The 21,441-nt window shown below is 36.2% G+C and overlaps 2 protein-coding genes across 7 annotated transcripts in view; one reads left to right on the forward strand and one right to left on the reverse strand.

The window, feature by feature from the left end:
• LOC121411812 overlaps window positions 1–18,856 on the forward strand; it is a 40,591-nt gene extending 21,735 nt beyond the window's left edge. For all 5 annotated transcript variants that reach the window (XM_041604682.1, XM_041604681.1, XM_041604683.1 and 2 more), the window contains 2 exons: window positions 15,421–15,515; window positions 18,378–18,856. In XM_041604682.1, the coding sequence (XP_041460616.1) occupies window positions 15,421–15,515; window positions 18,378–18,469 (187 nt within the window). In that variant the 3' untranslated portion in view covers window positions 18,470–18,856. The remainder of the gene's footprint in view (window positions 1–15,420; window positions 15,516–18,377) is intronic.
• On the reverse strand, window positions 3,491–12,728 carry LOC121411811 (leucine-rich repeat-containing protein 4C-like). 2 transcript variants are annotated; one of them, XM_041604677.1, is made up of 3 exons: window positions 12,154–12,728; window positions 6,969–9,364; window positions 3,491–5,882 (listed from the first exon to the last, which is right to left on the reverse strand). In XM_041604677.1, the coding sequence occupies exons 2-3, from the start codon at window positions 9,315–9,317 to the stop codon at window positions 5,808–5,810; spliced, it is 2,424 nt and encodes an 807-aa protein (XP_041460611.1). In that variant the 5' UTR covers window positions 9,318–9,364; window positions 12,154–12,728; the 3' UTR covers window positions 3,491–5,807. The 2 variants fall into 2 exon arrangements, with proteins under 2 accessions (XP_041460611.1, XP_041460612.1); XM_041604678.1 differs by lacking the exon at window positions 3,491–5,882 and having other exon boundaries at window positions 6,669–9,364.
• Window positions 18,857–21,441: the final 2,585 nt, after the last annotated feature.

Consider the following 21,441-nt stretch of genomic DNA (forward strand, 5'->3'; position numbering starts at 1 on the left):
ATTTTGGGATCATTACCATAAATGGGTTTATGACTGAACATTTGTCAAAGACAAAAGAAATTAGTTTGCAGCAAACAATTTATTCATGAGAAAGTCTTCAAAATCAATGCTAAATGTCACAATATTATCATAGATTTAGTTCTGGTACATTGAAATAACTTATCTTTGTGAAATCATTTTATCTTATCACTAATATAAAAAGGCATATGTGGGGTAGTGTATTAATATTGTTTCGAAAAACACCCAAAATTTTATGGAATTCATTGCTTATTTCACTAATTTCTCAGCAGATACACACTTTTTTCCCAGACGCATTTGGCACATACATGTATTTTTTCATTCATACATACAAACACTTTGGTTGTAATTTCATTGGATTATGTTCGAACTCATTTTGAGATTGTTACCCCAACTGGTATTTATCTTGAATACCCCAAATTTCATCAGTAGTACATGTATGTGTCAGTATTTATCTTTCTGCTTGTTTAAATCCTTTTTAGTCATTTTAGTGTGATTGTCAGGGCCCCGTCTTACAAAGAGTTACGATTGATCCAATCAAACGCAACTATGGATGGCCAGCAATGTCACCATGTATTATTCATGTTTGTTAAACATATTTTCTAACTATGATGTACATGTATATTCACGTATTCATTGTTTTCTTGAAAATTCACTGTGCTTCTCTTTGTTTACAACTTAGGACATTGTGCAAATTTCCTATAGAAAAAAATGACACTGATGTATTTCCATAGAATTATGATTGATTGGATCAATTGTACCACACTTTGTAAGACGGGGCCTATTTGAGTATATTAATGTTATGTACACCGGGGGGGGGGGGGGGGGGGGTTCATGAAACACATTATCTGATTTTCACTGATAAATTTGCTCTGAGCCAATCAGATGCAAGGGATTTTGTAGCATATAACAATATTAAACTCACAACTATTTGAAATGCTCTCCTGTAAATGTATATAAATAGTTATTGAACCATACAGGTATTAAACAGATCGATGATGTGTTTGCAGCGGAAAGACTGCTAAGAGGATTCTAAATAGGATTAGTTCTGAATTTCTTGGGCAAAAATCCATTTCAATGGTTAGAATGCCTTTTTGTGTGATTGCACAAAGATACAAACAGAAATACAAGTTTGGGTGGTGCCAAGGTATTTTGGGGTGAGAGGGGGGAGGCAAGATTTGCAAGAATGCCTTAAGAAAACCTTTTTTTTCACTCAAATGATAGGGATAATAAAGAGTTATATAGCTTTTTTCCTCACTTCCCCCTTTTTTCTCTTCTTTTTTTTATCACTACTTGAAAAATCATGGGGGGGGGGAGATTGGGAAGGTGGCTGCACCCTGTAGAAACTTCCCTAATTACCAAAAATATTTGGAAAAAAATGAAAGAATCGTCTGTAAGAAATGCTTGTTACTGCGCGATCACTGTACTCAAAAGCTGCAGAGGAAATACTGGCCTTGGAAAGTTTGATGATTGTCTTTTTGACCTCGAGACAAATGCTTTGAACAATGTGTCGAGTCTTTGAAAGTCTGAGATAAATCTAGGGGCCAGTAAAGTATGAGCAGAAAATAATGATGCTGCCAACATGTATGAAGTTTTATATTTTAGGTGTAAGATATAATGGGTGATTTCAAGTCTGGTGTTGGCGGTAAAATTTGGATTGCTTCCTCTAGCTCTAAAACTTATTCAGCATTTGGAAAACTGATCCAGATCACACTAAATTGACATCTCAACAACTAGTGATTGACTTTCGGGACCATCTTCATTTTATGTTTGGTGTTAAATCGTGTCAAAATTGACCTAACACCAACACCAATAGGTCAACACTGAACTTTAAATCACCCAGTGTTGTGGTTTGTATGTGATGCAGAATCCTGTGGGATGTTCGTGAAGCATGCTGTTTTAGTCATTTTCATTGGTGAAATTGTTTCTATACCAAATTAAATGCAAAGAGTCTTAGTAGCTTGTAACAGGAGTCAACAAACGATATTGATTGACAAATTGGTCCATAAAATGCCCAACAATTATCTCAAGATTGAAATGCTTCTTTTGCTCTAATCCAAGCATGACACAATGCCTATTCTCACTTGTGTAATCATGTGAAAAAGGGGTTCCCAATGTGGAAATGGAAAAAATTCAGGTCATGTATCGTTAAGTGTCAATGACATCTGGAGGGGAACGTTACAGTTAATACGCTTATATGGACCTTTGGTCAAGTGGTTATAATCCTTACTCTTTATAATGCAGGGACAAAATTTTGATGGAGGACTTTTCCTTTCTTAAGTAGCTGATTGATGTTATTGCATAAATTTTTCGTCACTGGTAAATTGCAATAGTCTATATGTAGGGCGCACAGACCTGCATTCTGGGAGCTCCAGCAAATCTCATATTAGTTTCATTCTCACCAATCATAAAGTAAATATTACCTGATTTTGTATATAACTATTCTTATATGAATAGTGCGATGAGTTCTTGTCGTGCAAAGGTGGGGACTCTCCTTAACAAGGGGGCCTCCATTTAACATCATATCGGAGGGATGGAACTCCCTCTGAGTTTAACAATTAATCCAAAGACAACCAGGGTATGATTTGTTGGTTTGTTATAGTACTGAGGAGTAGTAATAATCTGTTCAAATTACCATGATAAAAAACTGTCATGGACTCATGCTACTCAACTTATCAGATCAAGGGATCATCCTGAAACTACCCCAAATAAAGGCAACTTGTCAGTACTGACCACTTCATAAAATGGTGCCCAACCCATGTTTTGTTAAAACCAGTGGCTGATCTCTTATGAGAACTTCCAAGAATTAAGTTTTTATTGCTGAATGATCAAGCTATTATTATCTGACTTTTGAAGTGAATATATGTATTCACTCAGGTTAATCTGTTTCATGAGATCATCCAAGAATTAAACTATTATCCGAGATTCAGCTTGGATATAATCCGGGTGAAAGTGATAGTAGTCTTTGCATATGTTATCCCACATCGTATTGAACACACATTTTGGCAGTAATAGTTGGAGGAAATGGGGATATTGGAGTGAAAAGTACATATGCACATCTTGAGTTTTTGATACCATGGGACTTTGGTCCATTGGACCTTCCTCAACCCTCTGTTACTTTGATTTCCCACAGTAAATCTTTGATTATTAGCATTTTGATAAAATTTTGACAAATTTTATTTTGGAGATAAGAGACTTGTACAAAACCCAGAGATGCAAAGGTATAAAATAAAAGCAACCTGTGTGTAAATGTGACCTGGTAAATATGCATCTCTCACTATTCCAATTAATTACACAGTTATATGAAAGTTTATGCCCTGAAAATTTTATTATCTGGGGAGTGTTTCATCAACATTTTCGTCTGACAAGTTGTCAGATCTGACAATTTTCCTACATTTTGATTGGCTGAGAAGCACAGTTACTAAGGTAACTGTCAGATAAAACGTCCGACAAATCCTTTCATGAAACGCAAATATATTTTGTTAAAGTGCCTGATCAAAATTAAATATAAAATCTATGTGCATTATATTTTGTGTCAATTTGTGATGACATAAAAAAAAGATAAGTGCCCTCAAAGCCTTTAATGAAATTATTAGAAGATTTCTGAGAGCGAGCATGAGATATAGAATTGAATGTTTGAATTTTCACAGAGAAGTGCCAGTTGAAAAAGATTCATTGGCTAATACGCTTCTGTAAGATTGGCGTGGTAGATGATTCTGGAACATATTCACATTATTGATGCTTATTAAATCAAAGTTTTAGCCAGGCTTCAAAATTTCATAGGATTAAAGAGTTTGGAACACCAAGATGAACAGCTTTATCTCTATTTTGCTCTAAGTTACTGAACATGCAATTCAACACATGTATGGAACTAAAATCATAAGGCCTGAACATTTCAGCTATTTTTTGAGATATTTTGTTTGTCCTGCACAGTTAACCTCTTTACGATGATGTCCTTCTTAACATGACAAGAACTTAAAAACAATGGATTTTTATATACTTTTCCACAGTGCGACCATCCCTTTAAAATGCCATTTAACACATGGACCTATCCAGGGAGGATTATTCTATTGTTACTGGGGGTGCTGACCATTGTCACAGCACCCCCAGTAACAATAGATAATCCTCCGTGGATAGGTCCATGATTTAACACCACATAAATCATATACTAGTATCTGAAATGTAAAGGGAAAGTTAATGAAATATGTGTGCTCAATAGGATATGCATGTACACGACACATTGAGTGAAATGAAAATGTATAGTGAGTTAGTATGCCTCTCCTATAGTGATAAGAACCAGCTTTACCTTTAATGAAATGAAACTTATATAATTATTACCCTTGTTACAGTAACGTATATGTAGAAAGTGATTTATGAATGGTGATAAAAACTTAAAAGAGATGCTAACCTTCAAACATTGTATAAATTATTTTGTTTTAGTTTGTTATTTGTAATTTAAGGAAAAAGTGGTATCTAAATGATACATTCTAAAGATCTATTTTGTTTTACCAGAAAGAGTATTAATGATTGTGAAACATTAAAGTCAAAGTATTTTTCTCATTTCAAGAAAAGATCTTGACCCACTAAAAATATTTCTTTCTTCCCAAAGAAGTACTGTATACTTTGTAAACATGAGTATTCTATTACTTGTGTAAATGGCCTTGATTTGCACAAGAAGGCAATTATGAAAATAGACTTTTGTAGACATAAATGTACATGTAGGCCTCCGTTTGGGTGCGAATATCTTACACTGCATCTATGTTGCAATCAGCCTTTTTTAAACAATTTTTTGTTTGTATGTTCAGTGACATTCATTGTCAGATCATACTCAGAGGACGCGCACTAATAATGCATATTAATTATTAATCAATTAAGATTGTGCATACCATATACCTTGGCATTCAAGTGCGACTGTAAGTCATACTTAAATCTTTGTGAAACACCCCAGGGGGCCGTTTCGTAAAAGCTGTCCGTAAGTTAAGAGCGACTTTAAGAAGGACTGGTGAACCTTTCTTACGTGCTTAACCATCGGCAATGAATAAACCATTTACCACAAGAAAGGATCACCAGTCGTTCTTAAAGTCACTCTTAACTTACGAACAGCTTTATGAAACACCCACCTGGTCCTTGTTCCATAAAGAGATGAAATTAATATTTGATATTGATTGTAACTATCCACACATGGTTTATTCTCACAGACGTACATTTACAATGAATAGTAGGCCTACAATTAATTGCATCTCTTTATGTTACAGCACCTAGTTTAGCCTTTTTATGATCATTGTGCACTTAACAGAATTTGAGATTTTAATTCAAAATGTGTTTATTATCTTGCTTCATAGTTTTGTGCAAGCTTCAATTTCATTTAGATAATTGGTGATGACATCTATTCAAGCATTTTTATAATGTCTTAATGTAGGGGTCCATTGCAAGAACAGTTGCGATCAAAAGCAACTCTAAAAATCAGAGGCAACAAAATTTCTGACCAATGAAACATGTGTATTAGGGACTTGGGCTTGATATTTTTTTTAGTTTTGTTTAAATGCAACTGTATATTGTATGAGCCCCAGATAGTGCAACTATAAGGTATAAAATATGATATATTGTATAATGTCATGAAATGGAACCGTGCTAAGATGGACAAATCTTTTTGATGGTAACCGTGACTCTACCACCAATGGAATAGTATACATTAGTTTAATAACTAGCCGTATGCTATAAAGCACTGGGCTTGTCATGGAGCAAACAAAAATAAATATATCTGTTTATTTCAGATGAACTTTTTACCATCAGTCCACATAGGTTGTCGTGATACTAAGGTCGGGAGGAAGAACTACAATTTCTTTCCAAACCAATTCTGTGTCCTAAAGAATAAAACATGGAGAGAATTGGCATCGTCATTAGCCATGGTAATGATATACATGCGTACATACATCTATTACATCAGCAAGGGCAGTAGTAAGAATTCCGTGTACATTTTCTGCTTTGGGGTCTTGATTTCGTAAACTTTTTAAAGGTCAAGTCCACCCAAGAAAAACGTTGAATTGATACAATAGAAAAAAATCAAATGAAAGCATGATGCTGAAAATTTCATCAAAATGGGACATAAAATAAGAAAGTTATGACAACCAAACAATAAAAAAAAATAAATAGTGATTGAGGGACATCATTGACTCTCTCATTTGCTTATCTCTGATTTGTGCACATATATAACTGTTTTGTGAAAAATAAGTGAAACTTAAAATTTCATAACTTTTTCATTTTACATTTGATTTTGATGAAATTTTCAGCATCATGCTTTCATTTGAAAAGTTATGACATCCAAACAATAAAAGAAAATAAATAGTGATTGAGGGACATCATTGACTCTCTCATTTGCTTATCTCTGATTTGTGCACATATATAACTGTTTTGTGAAAAATAAGTGAAACTTAAAATTTCATAACTTTTTCATTTTACATTTGATTTTGATGAAATTTTCAGCATCATGCTTTCATTTGAAAAGTTATGACATCCAAACAATAAAAGAAAATAAATAGTGATTGAGGGACATCATTGACTCTCTCATTTGCTTATCTCTGATTTGTGCACATATATAACTGTTTTGTGAAAAATAAGTGAAACTTAAAATGTCATAACTTTTTCATTTTACATTTGATTTTGATGAAATTTTCAGTTCTGTTATTGTTAGATTTCTCTCTCTTAATTCAAAACAACTTTTTGTTGGGGTGGACTTGTCCTTTTACAGAATTTCAAAAAGTATTATGAGTAGTAGGCCTACTGTATGTAAGCACTGAAAATATGAAATTTCATTTAATAGCTGACGAAAAATTTTTCTGTGGTAATTTTCCATTTTGTTTTGAAAGCAAATTTGGTAAAACACAGGACCCTTTTAAATCCAACATAATATTAGGGTATTCTTCCAATTTCAGAATTTAGATAACACTCACTTCATTTGCCATATTTATATCTCCACTGCTATGTGGTGCATCTCTTAAATCGGTCATTTCTATCTCTCCATCCTTCTCCACACCTTCATCAGAGCTTAGAGATGCTTGACTTTTTTTCACCTTAGAGGCTTTGTCCTTTGGCTCTCGAGTGTCTCTCGAGCCATCGTCTGACACTACTGAATTTGTAGACTTCAAGGAGGCAGTAGTGGCGTCCGTTGTCACATCCCCATGGGATGCTAGGTTGTCACTGTGGTAGCCTGCTGTAGGTTCCACATCTGAGTGCACGTCAACTGAGTGTTGGATCACAGTGGTGTCATTGCTCATGCTTGCTCCGGTAGGGTCTTTGCTGTAATCACTGCTTGTGCCCATTGAAATATCCATTCCTCCATTGATGTAAGCTCCATTTTGAAATTCGTACTTGTTAGGTGTAAGAGAACCAGAAGCAAATCCTTCAGCATCTTCAGGGATTCCTGCAAAAGCAGCTGTGTCCTTGTTGCCTTTGAAATCATATTGATTGTATGTCTTGGGTTTCCTATATCTCCAGAGAACAAAGAAAATTGTTGCCATAAGGAGGAGTGTTCCTAGGATGCATGCCAGGACTGTACCAATAATCTCTTGGCGATGTCTCCTTTGCATTGCAGCTATAGTAGGATTTACGCCTGCGGTGGTCACTTCTCTACATTGCCGTCTTGGTACCACAAGGGGACAGTGGTTAATGAGAAAAGAAGCACAGATGGTGTAACCTGTGTTTGAAATCAAGTTCTTCAATTCGTAGTTGTCCTCTGTTTTGTTGACGAAATATGAATTTGTTTGCTCATCGCCAAAGAGGTGTGACTGTACTACATATCCTGTGATTTCTCTTTCACCAGTAAAAGGGACCCAAGAAACTGCAATTGATGTTTCGTCAACAGATTGCACCATGATTGACAAAGTATAACTAAGGCAAGTGCTTGTGGATGCTTCCACAGTGGTTGAAGAACCATCACTCACTATACTTCCAGGGATTGTGGTTACTTCCGGTTCAGGAAGACCTGTGACGTCAACCTGAAATTTTACAGAATCACTGCCATGCACATTAGTAGCTGTGCAGTTAAAGGAACCCACATGTTCTTTGTCAGCAAATTGAATTACAAGCACAATGCCATTCACAGCAGTGTACATATTTTCCTCATTGGATGTCGCTGTTATTCTGGTGCCATCAGGTTGATACCACTGGATTTCTGGAGTTGGATCTCCCCTTGCTACACATTGAAAGAATACCCTGTTCCTGTAAACAACAGTCGTGTCAATAGGAGGATTCGTAATGCTTGGCTCGCATGCAAAGTCGTGTTGCTCTAGTCCATAGACAACTGTGCCCCTGAGTTCATTGGGATTTGTACAATACCAAAGAGGACTGTAGTAGTTGATTGTACTCTGCTTTAGCCACTGGACAAAGGGTAAGAGGGAACATTCACAGTTCCATGAGTTCCCTGCAAGGAGTAAAGTACTCAATGAGGTCAGAAGTTGAAATGTTGATGGATCCAGAGTTTGGAGTTGGTTGTATGATAGGTCAATGTTAGTGACCGATTGCAGACCAAAAAATGTATCAACCTCCAGCGATTCCAGCTGTAAGCTATCAAGGTACAGTATAGTTAGATAAGTGAGGGAGCTAAAGGTCATTGGCGGGATGGTAGAAATAGGGTTTCCAGATAGGAGTAAGTGCTTCAAGTTGGTAAGATTCTTCAATGCCATTTCAGGGATGCTGTCAAGTTGATTGTATGCCAGGTTGAGAACCCACAGCACCGAGAGATCACTGAAGGCATTGGCATGTATCTGAGTAATTCTATTATTACCGACATCCAATTCTGAGAGAAAAATTGTATCATTGAACACGTCACCAGGTAATATCTGCAGCTGGTTCCTCTGCAGATACAGCTCTCTGAGGTTGGTGAGCCCTTCAAATGCTCCATAAGGTAATGTATCCATGTGATTCAGCTGAAGGTTCAGGGTGTGAAGGTTGTCCAAACCGTTGAATGCTCTCGGACTAATTGTTCTTATCTCACAAGAGCTCAGGTCCAAAGATACCAGGTTCGAGAGACCAACAAAAGAGTCCTCAAGAATATTTCTTAGAATATTACCACTGAGGAGAAGTGTTCTGGTGTATGATGGATAGGTAGTTGGTATGCTGGTGAAGCCTCCTCGCTGACAGTCAACTACCCGGGTCTGAAAATTACATTGGCAGCCACTTGGACATGATGGGGGCTCTGTCGGAAGGGGAGTTTGAGCGGATACTACACTGTAACAAACCACACTGACGAACAATACTTGATGAAGGTATGCTGTGATTGAAGATCTTTCTTGGCCTCCCATGGTTGAATTCAATTTTTATCCGATGTCAATGTATGGTGTCTTCAAATCTGTATTGAAATTGAATTGAGAAACTTTGAATCAGGAGATGTAAGAATAAAAGAATTCGAAATGAGTTCAAGAACACACAAAGAAACCATATGGAGAGCACTACTAAAATTATTCCTCACAGATGTAGCTTGCACAGGTAGTTTGTAAGCACATAGTAGTATACATTTGATGTAGAAACGAGCATACCTTTTGTAATACAAAGTACGGTTCCACCTGTTCAGGAAAATATCTAGCGATCTGATATTGATTAAAATGCTTCTAACCTCAAAGTAAGGTGTGAAATGGTACAATGTGTGTCTTTTCATCCAAATTTATTTAACCAGTTGATTACCGATTCCTGCCCTTCCCATAGGCTTTGTACAGGGACTACCTGGTAACAGTAGACAATGGGTAAATTGGGTGTATATTTTCCTCTCTTGTTCTGAGAACAAAAGCATTGTGGTCATGAGGGTTAAGGTCAGTCTGGTGAAATCATCAATATCTTTGAAATTTGTTTAATGATGTGGAAGCAGTTTCAAAGAAAAAATCTCACAAATTATAAGAAAGACTTGGAAGGTTTCCTCCTTTGAAACCTAGTGACGACAGAGACAAGATTAATGACAATTCACAAAAATTCGCTTAATTTTGCAGTCATAAACAAGTCAATGCTGAGGAATTGGCTCGAAACTTCTTGGATTGAAATGGGAATACTTGGTAAATTTCATGTTAAGCAGCCTTACTTTTATTAACTGAATTTGGATTTTTTCATTGTTTGTGTTTTTTAACAAGTTGAGATTTAAATTGAGAAATTATGAATTACCATTCAAATCATTTAACAAAAAATGTATTTAGGTTTATGTATACTGACATTTATGTATATGAATCCAAAGGATTGTTAACCTTACAGCAGTCTAAGATATGGACATTGTGTGTTTGTTTTATTGTTACAATTGATGGATACTGAATTGTATCAAGATTAAAGGGCAAGTCCTCTTTAAAGGGCATGTCCACCCCAACAAATAGTTGATTTAAATAAAAAGAGAAAAATCAAAGAACTTTAAATGCTGGCAATTTCATCAAAGTCGGATGTAAAGTACAAAATTTATGGTAATTGAAAATTTGTCTTTTTACAAAGAAGTTATATGTGCAACACAGTGAGATAAAAAATGAGAGTCTTTGTCACTCACTAATTCTTTTGTGTTTTATTATATGAATTATACCATATTTTAATATAAGACTTGATTGAAACAATGACAATTCCACATTTTCAATGAGGAATTTAACTTGCATACCAGAATTTGCATAAATTGTTTTTGTTAATTTATGAACGTATAACTTTCTTAACATCCGATTTTGATGAAATTCTCAGCATTAAGCTTGTTTGATTTTTTATATATTTAAATGAAATGATTTTGGGTGGACTTGCAATTTGAAGAATTTCATACTGACTCCAACATGGTTTTGATAAAACTTTTAAAGCAGAAAAATGAAAATATACTCATAAAGGTTGAATGAAAATCCATCAAGAAATAATAAAGTGAATGTTTATAGTTTTTATTCTGTGACATAACTTGCAAACAGCTCTCCCCCGTGCCATTTAGTTTGGGATATTGTGTGTTGAATGTACAGGTAAATTTATCTTCAATTCTTTGAGAAAATGGCACTTTATTAGATTGGTATCGTCAACCTCATGTTGGAGCTGCTTGCATGTAACTCTTGTATTCTTTGTTTGATGATGTCAGGGTTGGATTTCCCTTTAATATTCAATATGCAGTGCATTTTCATGAACTAGCTAATCAGTCACAAAGTATTCTTTGTTATTTCACCAATCGATGACAAAATTCTCTGTTTCCTTTGGCTTCATGTTTCATAACCAGATTTTGCAGTGGATAAATGAAATAATCTTCATCATCATTGCATATTGAAATGAATATAATATTTTCATCTTGAGGTTTCATTTATTTAATTGTTGTCCCTTATGGAGATTGTTGGCATCAAATTTCCAGAGTTATATATAATTATGCTATGGACATTTTCGGTGAAAAAAATTCCTGTTTAGAAGGAAAAAAAATGATGAATAGTTTTCAAAGGAAAGGATCACTGATATTATAAAGTTTAAAGTTTCTGTAGGTTGGTGGACCAATGGAAAATTTTTCCAATCCTGATAAATTAAATAAAAATCAATGGGTACTTTGAAACGAAGGATTTGGTATATTCAGATAAGATGGCAAAAGTGATCTGTACTTGAAAATGAAGGGGGGGGGGGTGGGAACTCCCCAGTATATTCCAAGTGATAATAAAATGAAAAAAATGGAAAAAGAATCTTATCCCCCTGAGGCATCAGTAATTTAGTAATTATGATATCAAAGAGATCTGGGCCCTGCCTTACAAAGAGTTATGATTGATCTAATCAATGTCAACTGCATGGAAATCCATCAATGTCAGAATTTTTTCGGGAAATTTGCACAATATACTTTGTGAACAAAGATAATCACACTGAATTGTCAAGAAAATTATGAATTTATGAATATATACATCATATCTAGAAAATAATTTTTCTAGATACATGCATTTTAGATGTTGATATTGCTGGCCGCTTTCCGGAGTTGTGGCTGATTGGATCAGTAGCAACTCTTTGTAAGACAGGGCCCAGACTGGGGGAGAAATTCTTGGTTTTTAGTGCAATCTAATTCAATCAATGCCAAAAGAACAAGGATTTTGATTGCACTTGTGGTCAGTAGTGACCACAATCAATTTGTTAAACATAGAAGAACCTAGAACACAAGAATGCATGAATTAACATACTTACCTTTGAAAAACATCAGGCACTTACGTTCCTCAAAGGACAGCAGCAGAGTGAATCGAGAAAAGTGGTTTATTAACAACTCTCATTTACAAAAGGACTATGACAAAGCAAGCCCACAGATGTTCAATTCACTACAGATGTAGCCCATAAAATTCACACACCCAGTTTTAAACCACCCCAAACAGTAGCACGCTAGTTTTGAAGGACAATCGATGGATGAACGGACAGTCAAGTATCGTGCCAAATATATAGAAAAAAGTTCTTTCAGATTTTCTTCATGGACTCAAAAGGAAGAGCTTCATGCTTGAAGCAGCAGGTCCATAGGATGCACACCAGTAAATACCGATCCTCTCGCTCTCACTGCATCATTGTTGAGAACTGCTCATGTCTTAACTGAATCACTGTAAGAACTACCTGTTAGGATAGTCCTCTTGCAGTTAAAGACATCCAGGGTTGTGTCAATATGACTGGCACACCACCAACAATCATCTCACAATAGATTCCGCATTCTTCCACCACTTTCTTTTGTTGCCCAACCCTTTTCTCTTTCTCCCATGGAGCCCAGCCTTTTCAATGAAGAACAATCAACATAGCCTTCATCAGACCGATCGTGAAGGCATTCAGGTGTTTGCGAAAACAATTGAGACGTTTCATTTCTTGCTTTCATATTTTAATGGTGAATCTCGGTGAATATCATTCCAATAATTCATTCACAGATGTCATTAGAAGTGATTCTTGCATGGGAGTTTCATATTTGATTCTTTTATTCAGGCGAAAATCTGGAAATGGTATCTAAATGGTCAAAAGAAAAAATCCTTCAAGTGATTGGAGGAGGAACTATTTATAAACTACCCCTTCTCATATCCTGCAAATTCTGCTCTAGCTGGCAACCTAACTGCGCTTGTGGTCCCATATCAAAATTTTCACTACATGCATGGGCTCTTACTGCAGAGAAAAGAACAGATGTTCATATATTCTATTGATTTTTGTTAATTGTGATCCTGTAATACTCTCTTTTCGTTTGCTGTTATGTTGTTCTGGTTCATTTTGTTCTATTGTGTTGGGATCTCACCCCCTTGTGTAGATTCTATCTCTCTACCCCTGTGAACTTTTCCTAGCTATCACATTCCTCTATCATCTAATTGTGTAATTATTTTACCCTTCTATGCTACTATACATACATGTTTTCCTGTTTTTCCCAAAGTTTTGCCTCTTTGTCATTTGACAATTTGTTTCACATTATAATGAGGAAAAAAAGTAAGAAACTTCATATTTCACATATAACAAACAAAATAGTGAATTGGTAATGTCATATAATATAATTGGTTTGTGTAAAACTTTGAAATAACTTTATTATTTCACTTCAGAATTTGATGTATTTTCAGCGAACTGTATGTTAGAATTTTTTTCTTTTCATTCAAACTACCTTTTTGTTGGGCTGGACTTGCCCTTTTGAGTTGTTGAGGACTTGTGCCTGTTGATATTAGACTGATGGTAATGATGTCCTCTGTTCTGTATGATACCACCTTGTTTGGCTTTTAATGTCCATTTATGTCCAATTTCTTCTTTTTTAAGGAGCAAAACATATAAGAATGGGAGTGTCAAGTACCAAAGCATCATCAATTCTTTTTTTTTTCATTTTGCATAATTTCAACATTTTCATGACCATATTTCAGAAGCGCATGGTGAGAAACATCCACCTACATGTAGCAAATCTGACATGAATTGGTTAATGGGGGCACATGTTTGGCCACATGATAATGTAAAAGGCACCATTGGAATCAGTATAAATTTGTTCTGTTTTTTTGTATAAAGATTTTTTACTTCATACTTTTTCTAGATAGAGGTCAGTGTAGCCTGATTTCGATGGGGCTATTAGTATGTATTCATCATTTTGCATATCTTAAGAAAAAAAAGATGTGTAGGCCTACCGGTATATATATCACAGTATGTTATGTCATAACACATATTGTGTTTTAGCCCTGAAATTTCAATAGACTGCAATCCCGCGTTATAGGCATAACAAAAGCCTGAATATTGTAAAAAGCCTTGAAGTGCAACATTAAAGGGACATGTTTATATCCGTATCATTTGTTGCCGAGGTGGAATTGAACAAAATCTGGATCTTTCTATCAGATTCAGAGAAATTGTTAGGAAGCTGAAGGCCTTCATTTCAATACATGCTTTATATTCACTGACAGGCTATCATACAAAATGGGACCAAACCTTTGTAATAACTTGTTGTTTGAGAGAGAGGAGAAAAGTGAATAAAACAGAATGGTGAATGTTTTGAAAAGAATCAACAAGCAATGAGAAATTTATGTCTGTTTTAACATTGAGATCCCTGAGACTATGTAAGTTTCAAATTGGCAACTGGGTAAGCAAAGTACGTGTATGACCAGTGGAAATGGCAACTTTCCCAGTAGGCCGCCATGTACATGTACTTTATTATTAAGGATTTGTAGTTTTCTCCTAAGAACCTATTTCCCTGGGGCAGTAATATAATCAACATATAACTTGGGTAGCTGTGTTGTTACGACCTCATGGAAAAAAAAGCAAGTAAAACGTGAAAAATATGACAATTTAGCCTTTTTTATGTATGGAGTAATTGAAAGAGTAGTCCTTACCTTACACCACAATGACATCACCAATGCCGCCAATTTGAAGTCTCCATGGGTATAGTGATTACCAAGTTTTACAAGTCATAAGAAATCATAAATTTCTTATTGTTTGATATTGTTTAAACTTTCACCTTTCTACTTTATCTAATTGTTTCTTTTTTCCTCTCAAACAAACTTTTATTTGGGTTCCAAGAATAGCAGAATGGGTGTTGATGACTGAAAAGAAGCCATTGCTAAGAAGGGGGGGGGGGGGCTATTGTGATTCCCTTTTCTGTTCATTGTACATCACCTGGGCTCCATAACTCAAAGGTTTGTGGGACCTCCATTTAATGTCCTATCCGAGGCCCGAGGGACAGAGTTTTTTCCTCTGTATCATAGCCTGCACCTATGGAACAGGGGAGAAAGGAATTATTGGTCAGAACACCTGATTCCACCAAGGTACAACACCTGTTCATATGTGAAAACCATAATATGATATAGAATTCCCCTTGAAAGCTTTAATATGTCTGAATTTGTAAAAGTAGCAGTCATCACCATAGTTTACGTTTTTCATTTACAAAGAACCTCAGAAGACAACCGTTTGAAATTTTATATTACAGTGCTGAAATTTATTTTCATTCTTTTTTCCTTCATGTTTTATCTTCCTCAGATATAGACGATATCCTGATTATCATAAGTACCTTGGAGAAGTATTCAGACACAAAGCTGACGTGCAAGACATGGATATATCACCCTATGATGAATGTATCCTTTTATAATTTATAGTGTGAATTATTCTCGAGTATCATCCGGGTGGCTGTTGCATAAAGCTGTTCGTAAGTTAAGGGCGACTTAAAGAAAGACCAGTGACCCTTTCTTGTGGTAAATGGTATACACCAAAAAGTTCATTGCTGATCGGATGATTTAGCATGTAAGAATGGTTCACCAGCCCTTCTTAAAGTCGCTCTTAACTTGGGAACAGCTTTATGAAACATCCCCAATAAGCCAGTTCACGGTTAGCTCATCAAATTTTCTCAAATGACCTTTGTGATTTATCATTAGGATAAGCACTATCATTTTCAAATGTAGATGTTGCGTAAGCTTTACCAGTAGAGTATTCAAATTCTAAGAACAAAAGGCATTGTATAGACCAGGGATGGTATTCTGGAACTCTGTCATAACTTTTGTCATGTGACACCGCTATGATTGTCACAAATCGGTATTCTGAACATTGTCTTTTCCCTGTCATATCTCTCAAAGTTCCCACCCATCTTTTCGGAAGCAAACCAATCAAAATCATCGTTAGTTCCCAGTTGGAGCCCTTCTAGCCAGTAGGAAAGCCCCGTGGCAGGTAGGGCGTATCCCCAAAACAGTTGCTGGCATCGCGCAACTACGCGTATATTGATGCGCTTAATTACAGAGAGACAGGGAGCTGTGAAGAATTTTAGAGAAGTAGAAAAGTAAGGAAAACAGAGAAAAAAAGGAGGAATATATATGTAGGGCCTAACTAATTGTAGCATGAAAAAATAATTTTGAAAATTGTCATGGAAGATGAGTGAAACTAATACCACAATCTAATCTAAATAATATAATTATTTGCTTGACATTCAGTCGGCAGGGTATCGGGATATTTGGTACTAAAAGATATGACAAAATTTATGACTGCTACCCCCCTGTCATAACTTTTGTCATATCTTTTGCTTGTATAAAAGGATTACGCGCATTTAAAGCCGCGTATTTTTGCTGCGCGCTAAAGAGAAGAGACAAAATTTATGACAATTTTTGTGACAAAAGTTATGACATCCACCAGAATACCGACTTTGTCATATCTCTGAGATAAGATAAAATATGGAGAAAAGACAATGTTCAGAATACCGCGCCAGGTGACTAAAATAATGCATCTGGGTTAAAGTTTTTCTTGTCTGCCTTTAGCACATTTGACCATTGCTGAGGCTACTGTCAAATACCAGTGATTATGAAGGCTCTATTTACTCTTCAGCTTGGATGTGATAAAATAAATATTTTGAAAGGAATACTTGAATAATCATCAAATCACAAATGCCTATGTCAGTGAATTTAAAAGCCACCTTCATGGTTTATCTCAAATGACCTTTTTCTGCTTGTGCGCAGTATACAACCGTGAAAAGGCTTGTACCAATTTTACAAAGGTATAGAGGCCAATAGTTCTTTTTAACCGTTTCTACTCTACTCTCTTAGAAGTCTCTTTCATTTCCTTAAAAGTGATCCTTTGAGCATCTTACAGACAAAGCCCATTCCATGTTTGAGAAGTGGTATCCAAATGAAGAAAAAATTTGATTGAGCACTTGATCAAAATAGATTTCATTTTTTGGTATTAGACCCCAAATCGTGTTTGAGATCATGGGGCCGTTTCATAAAGCTGTTCGTAAGTTAAGAGCGACTTTAAAACGACTGGTGATCATCGCCAATGGTGTGTACCATTTACCGCAAGACAGGATCACCAGTCGCTCTTAACTTACGAACAGCTTTATGAAACACCAGCCTGATCAACCCCGCTTGGCCAGGTAATCCCCGCTGTCTCCACAGGCCAGATTATGAGCATTGGGCCAGGGACGAAATGATAAACAACAGCTGTGCTATTACGTAAGACTTCTCTGCCTGTAGTAGGACCTTCGGAATGAAATTATTGTATTCGATATTTAATCATGTTTTCAAAGGCATATTGTATTCAGAAATTCAATGTTAGTCCATTTTCAATTTCGAACGAAGAAAATCGACCTCGAAAGAAGGAAAATAAGTGAATAAAAAATGGCGGCATGCTTTGCCGGTGACCGCTCTCGGGCTCTTATGTTATCTTCGGACCGATGTCACGAAACAGGTGTTTTGATACTTTCTTGGGGCAGTAATTGATTGAGAAAAACCATGGAGTAGGTCCATGGAAAAACTGGAGTATAGTGTTCGCAAATGGAGGTTTTCGTCATGTTCATGCAAAATCACAAAATTTATTCAATAAATCTCCTGTATTTCACATCTTAACTGTTTTGGGGACATTCTATAATCTAGTAATAACCTGGAATTTTATGCATCTCTCACAGTGGCTTTTCCTTCATTTTCAATTGTTCTTAATTCTAAGATTAGTGAATATGCTTGCAGGATTTCTATGTGATAAACAGGGTTCAGACTTTCAGGAAGGTGAATTTATTTACACCCATTTCATTACAATATCTAAAGGGGTTGAGGTTACCACTCTACTTCCCCATTTTTGGCTCCCTATGGTTCAAATTATCTTTTCAGGCCAATCAAATTAATGATTGATTGTTCTTTATTATATATATATATATATATATATATTTGTCTATTCGTGATTTCATAATACATCAACTTTCCAATATATTTTGTTATTCCCATTGGGCATTTCATAAAGCTGTTTGCAAGATACAAATGACTTCACGCATGACCGATGATCCTTTCTATTGCTATGTGATATCCCTATATAATTGATTTATGACCTACATGCAAGAACATATTCCAGTCGTGTGTAAAATTGTGCGTAACCTTACAAACAGCTTTATGCATCACCCACGTGTTCTTTTATTTCTTTTGTGATTTGATATACCTTATCATTTCCTTGACAATTTATCAATTCAGATTTAGTTACAGCATCCAAAGATCGTTCCGTAGGGGTGGTCAGGTTAGGTTTACCCAATCATGGAGGCACGGAATACAGCGAGCTAACGTGATTTGCACAACTGGACCTCAGTCCCAGCTAGCAGCATTCCTTCTTTTGTATATGTCTGTACATAACATTCTATTTGTGCATTCGGACTGTGGAGACTCCGTGAAACCTGGGAGGAAAATTGCGTTGGATAGATGGAGATTTGTTGATGGAGGCTCAAAGGCTTCAGGACTCGGGGCATCTATGCGATGGAAGTGCAGGTGAACCAGAATAAAATGGAGCATGGGATTTCAGTCTTCGCATTTTGGTTCAATCCATCAAGTGAACAATGAATTGTTTTAATCTTCTTGGTTGTTGCAGATAATGCAGAGTGCATTCAAACTCAATGGCCCAAATTCACAAAGATGGTTTTGAAAACCCACAGTTGAGTCCATGTTTTATGCAGATTTCCTGTGTAAATTACGCTTATTTTACTGCGCATATTAAAAAATGTCCAATGCTGATGCACGCTTTTGTGCCAGTGTGCCAAATTGACGCCTGTTGCCGTGGTTACCCACGCTTTTTTATTTATGAGTCCACTCATGAATTCATGGACTCGAACAAAATAACGTATCAAACCATGGTAACAGGCGTCAATTTGGCGCACTGTGACAAAAGTGCATATCAGCATTGGAATTTTTTATACATGCACCCGATACGCTCAATTAAGCGTAATTTATACAGGAAATCTGCATAAACCATGGATTCAACCGTGGGTTTTCAAAACCACCTCTGTGAATTTGGGCTAATGAATCTGTAGGATGCTTAAGGTTTATATTTCATGGATGCTCAAGGCATCTGATTGGTTGCTTGACACATCTGGGAGGTGTATCACAAAGAGTTAAGTGTGACCTGGGAGGCATGCTTAAATGCCAATGTGCACCCTATACGTATAATGTGCAAACTTACTGATAGATACGCAGTAGTGCACATCCTCATGATAGACCGATGCAGTGATGCTTAAGTAATTCTTAAATTTTTGTGAAACACTTCCCAGGTTAACGGATGCTTATGGCATCAAATTGTAAACTGACTGGATGGGTGTTCCATAAATCTGTTCAAAAGTTACGAACAAATTCAAGCATGACTGATGATACTTTCTTGGGAGGTATTAATCAACATCAATGAAACTTTGGAGTATATATATATATATATATATATATATATATATATTTATATATATATATATATTATATCATTCACCATCACAATCAATGAAACTTTGGTGTAATATATATATATATCATTCACCACAAGAAAGGGTCACCAGTCATACGTAACTTACAGCTTTGTGAAATGACCCCCAGGATAGTGTCTCATGAATTTGTGTTTTAGCCAATCAGAGGCATGGATTTCAGTAGCTTATATCACTGAAAATCACTGATTATTTGCTTTGTGAAGTGCTCCCCTGATATTTCTATTTTGGGGATGTCTAATCCAGAAGGAATGCATATTCAGGGCTATTTGGAAAATAGGGCACAGCTAGTTGATCAAGACTCATCGTTGCATCTCATGGAATGTTCATTTCATTCTTTAAAGTAATGGTAATTTCATCCTTTTCTGGAATATCTCTGGTGGGTGTTTCATAAAGCTGTTGGTAAGTTAAGAGCGACTGGTGATCCTTTTTTGTGGTAATGGTATATTGAATTGGTGATGGGTAGCGCGTAAGAAGGGTTCACCAGTCGTTCTTAAAGTCGCTCTCAACTTACGAACAGCTTTATGAAACCAGCCCCCTGGGTATGTTATTGGAGACTTTGTGCATCGTTTTAATGGATGCTCTGGCTACCCTATTTGTGGCTCATTTATTTCAGGGATATGCAGGAAATCTCCAGTGAAGGCTTATGTGTGTTTTAGTGAGGCTCACTCGATATCTAGTTAATTGGAGTCCATGGCATCGTATTTGAAGCTTGATGCCTCCAGAAGATGGATGCTCAGTATATTAACTCAAAGCATCCTTTTGTTGGATACTGAGGGCATCTTATTTGAGGCACAGGGCATCCTTCCATTGGATGCGTGGGGCATCTTAGTGGATGGACAGAGCATCCTCTCATTGTATGTTTAGGGCATCTTATTGTAGACACTCAGAGCATCCTAATGCGTCTTAATGGATGATCACTGTATCCTCTTGGACCTCTTGGATGCGCATTTTATCCTTTTGTCAGATGCTCAGTCAGGACGTCTGGGGAGTGTTTCATCAACATTTTCATCCGACAAGTTGTCAGATCTGACATCTTTCTCTGTTGTTGAATGGCTGAAAGGTACTGTTACTATGGTAACTGTCAGATAAAATGGGACTTGTCGGATAAAACGTCCGACAAGTCCTTTCATGAAACGCTCCCCTGATTTGAACTTTGAAGTATAGTGTCTCCTTTTGCTGATGAGAATGGTTGCATTGTATTTTTCATCCAAGTGCATCCATTTGATGGCGGTGCAATTGATTGATGAAGGCTCAGTTCTGTATGTGTAATCAATCCCTACCTCTTTAAGGCTAATTTAAACATGGCATGGCAAACTTCAGCAATGTTCAATGGGATATAACATGACAAAAAATGAGGTTCAGCAGCTTGGCTACAGAAAGTTTTGGAATGATCAAATTCTTTAATGAATGTAATGCAATTGATCAATTTGTCTTTACTACGTTTATGACATTATGAAATAATTCACAAGTTTAAGTGTCACAAGTTTATCTTCACAACTTTGAACAACATTTTTTTTTCAAATTTGAAGCGTCATATGCTTGTTTTTTACGCAAGTGCAGCAATCTATCTCCGAATATCTGAACGTATATTGTTGAGCCTTATTCACCATGCCTCAACAAGGATTTACTCATGAGTTTCCTCTTCTTTGTAATGGCGTTTTAACTTTGTTTTGGATCATCTGGTGGAAAAGAGTGCAACGAGATTCTAACCAAGAAGTATTGTGAAACAAATATTTATGAAATTTTGTACAACTCAATTCAAGGATGGAAACGTTTTTATTTATCCTTCCTCTCATCAG

Source organism: Lytechinus variegatus, chromosome 3, assembly GCF_018143015.1.
Source record: "Lytechinus variegatus isolate NC3 chromosome 3, Lvar_3.0, whole genome shotgun sequence".
In the NCBI taxonomy this organism is placed as follows: domain Eukaryota; kingdom Metazoa; phylum Echinodermata; class Echinoidea; order Temnopleuroida; family Toxopneustidae; genus Lytechinus; species Lytechinus variegatus.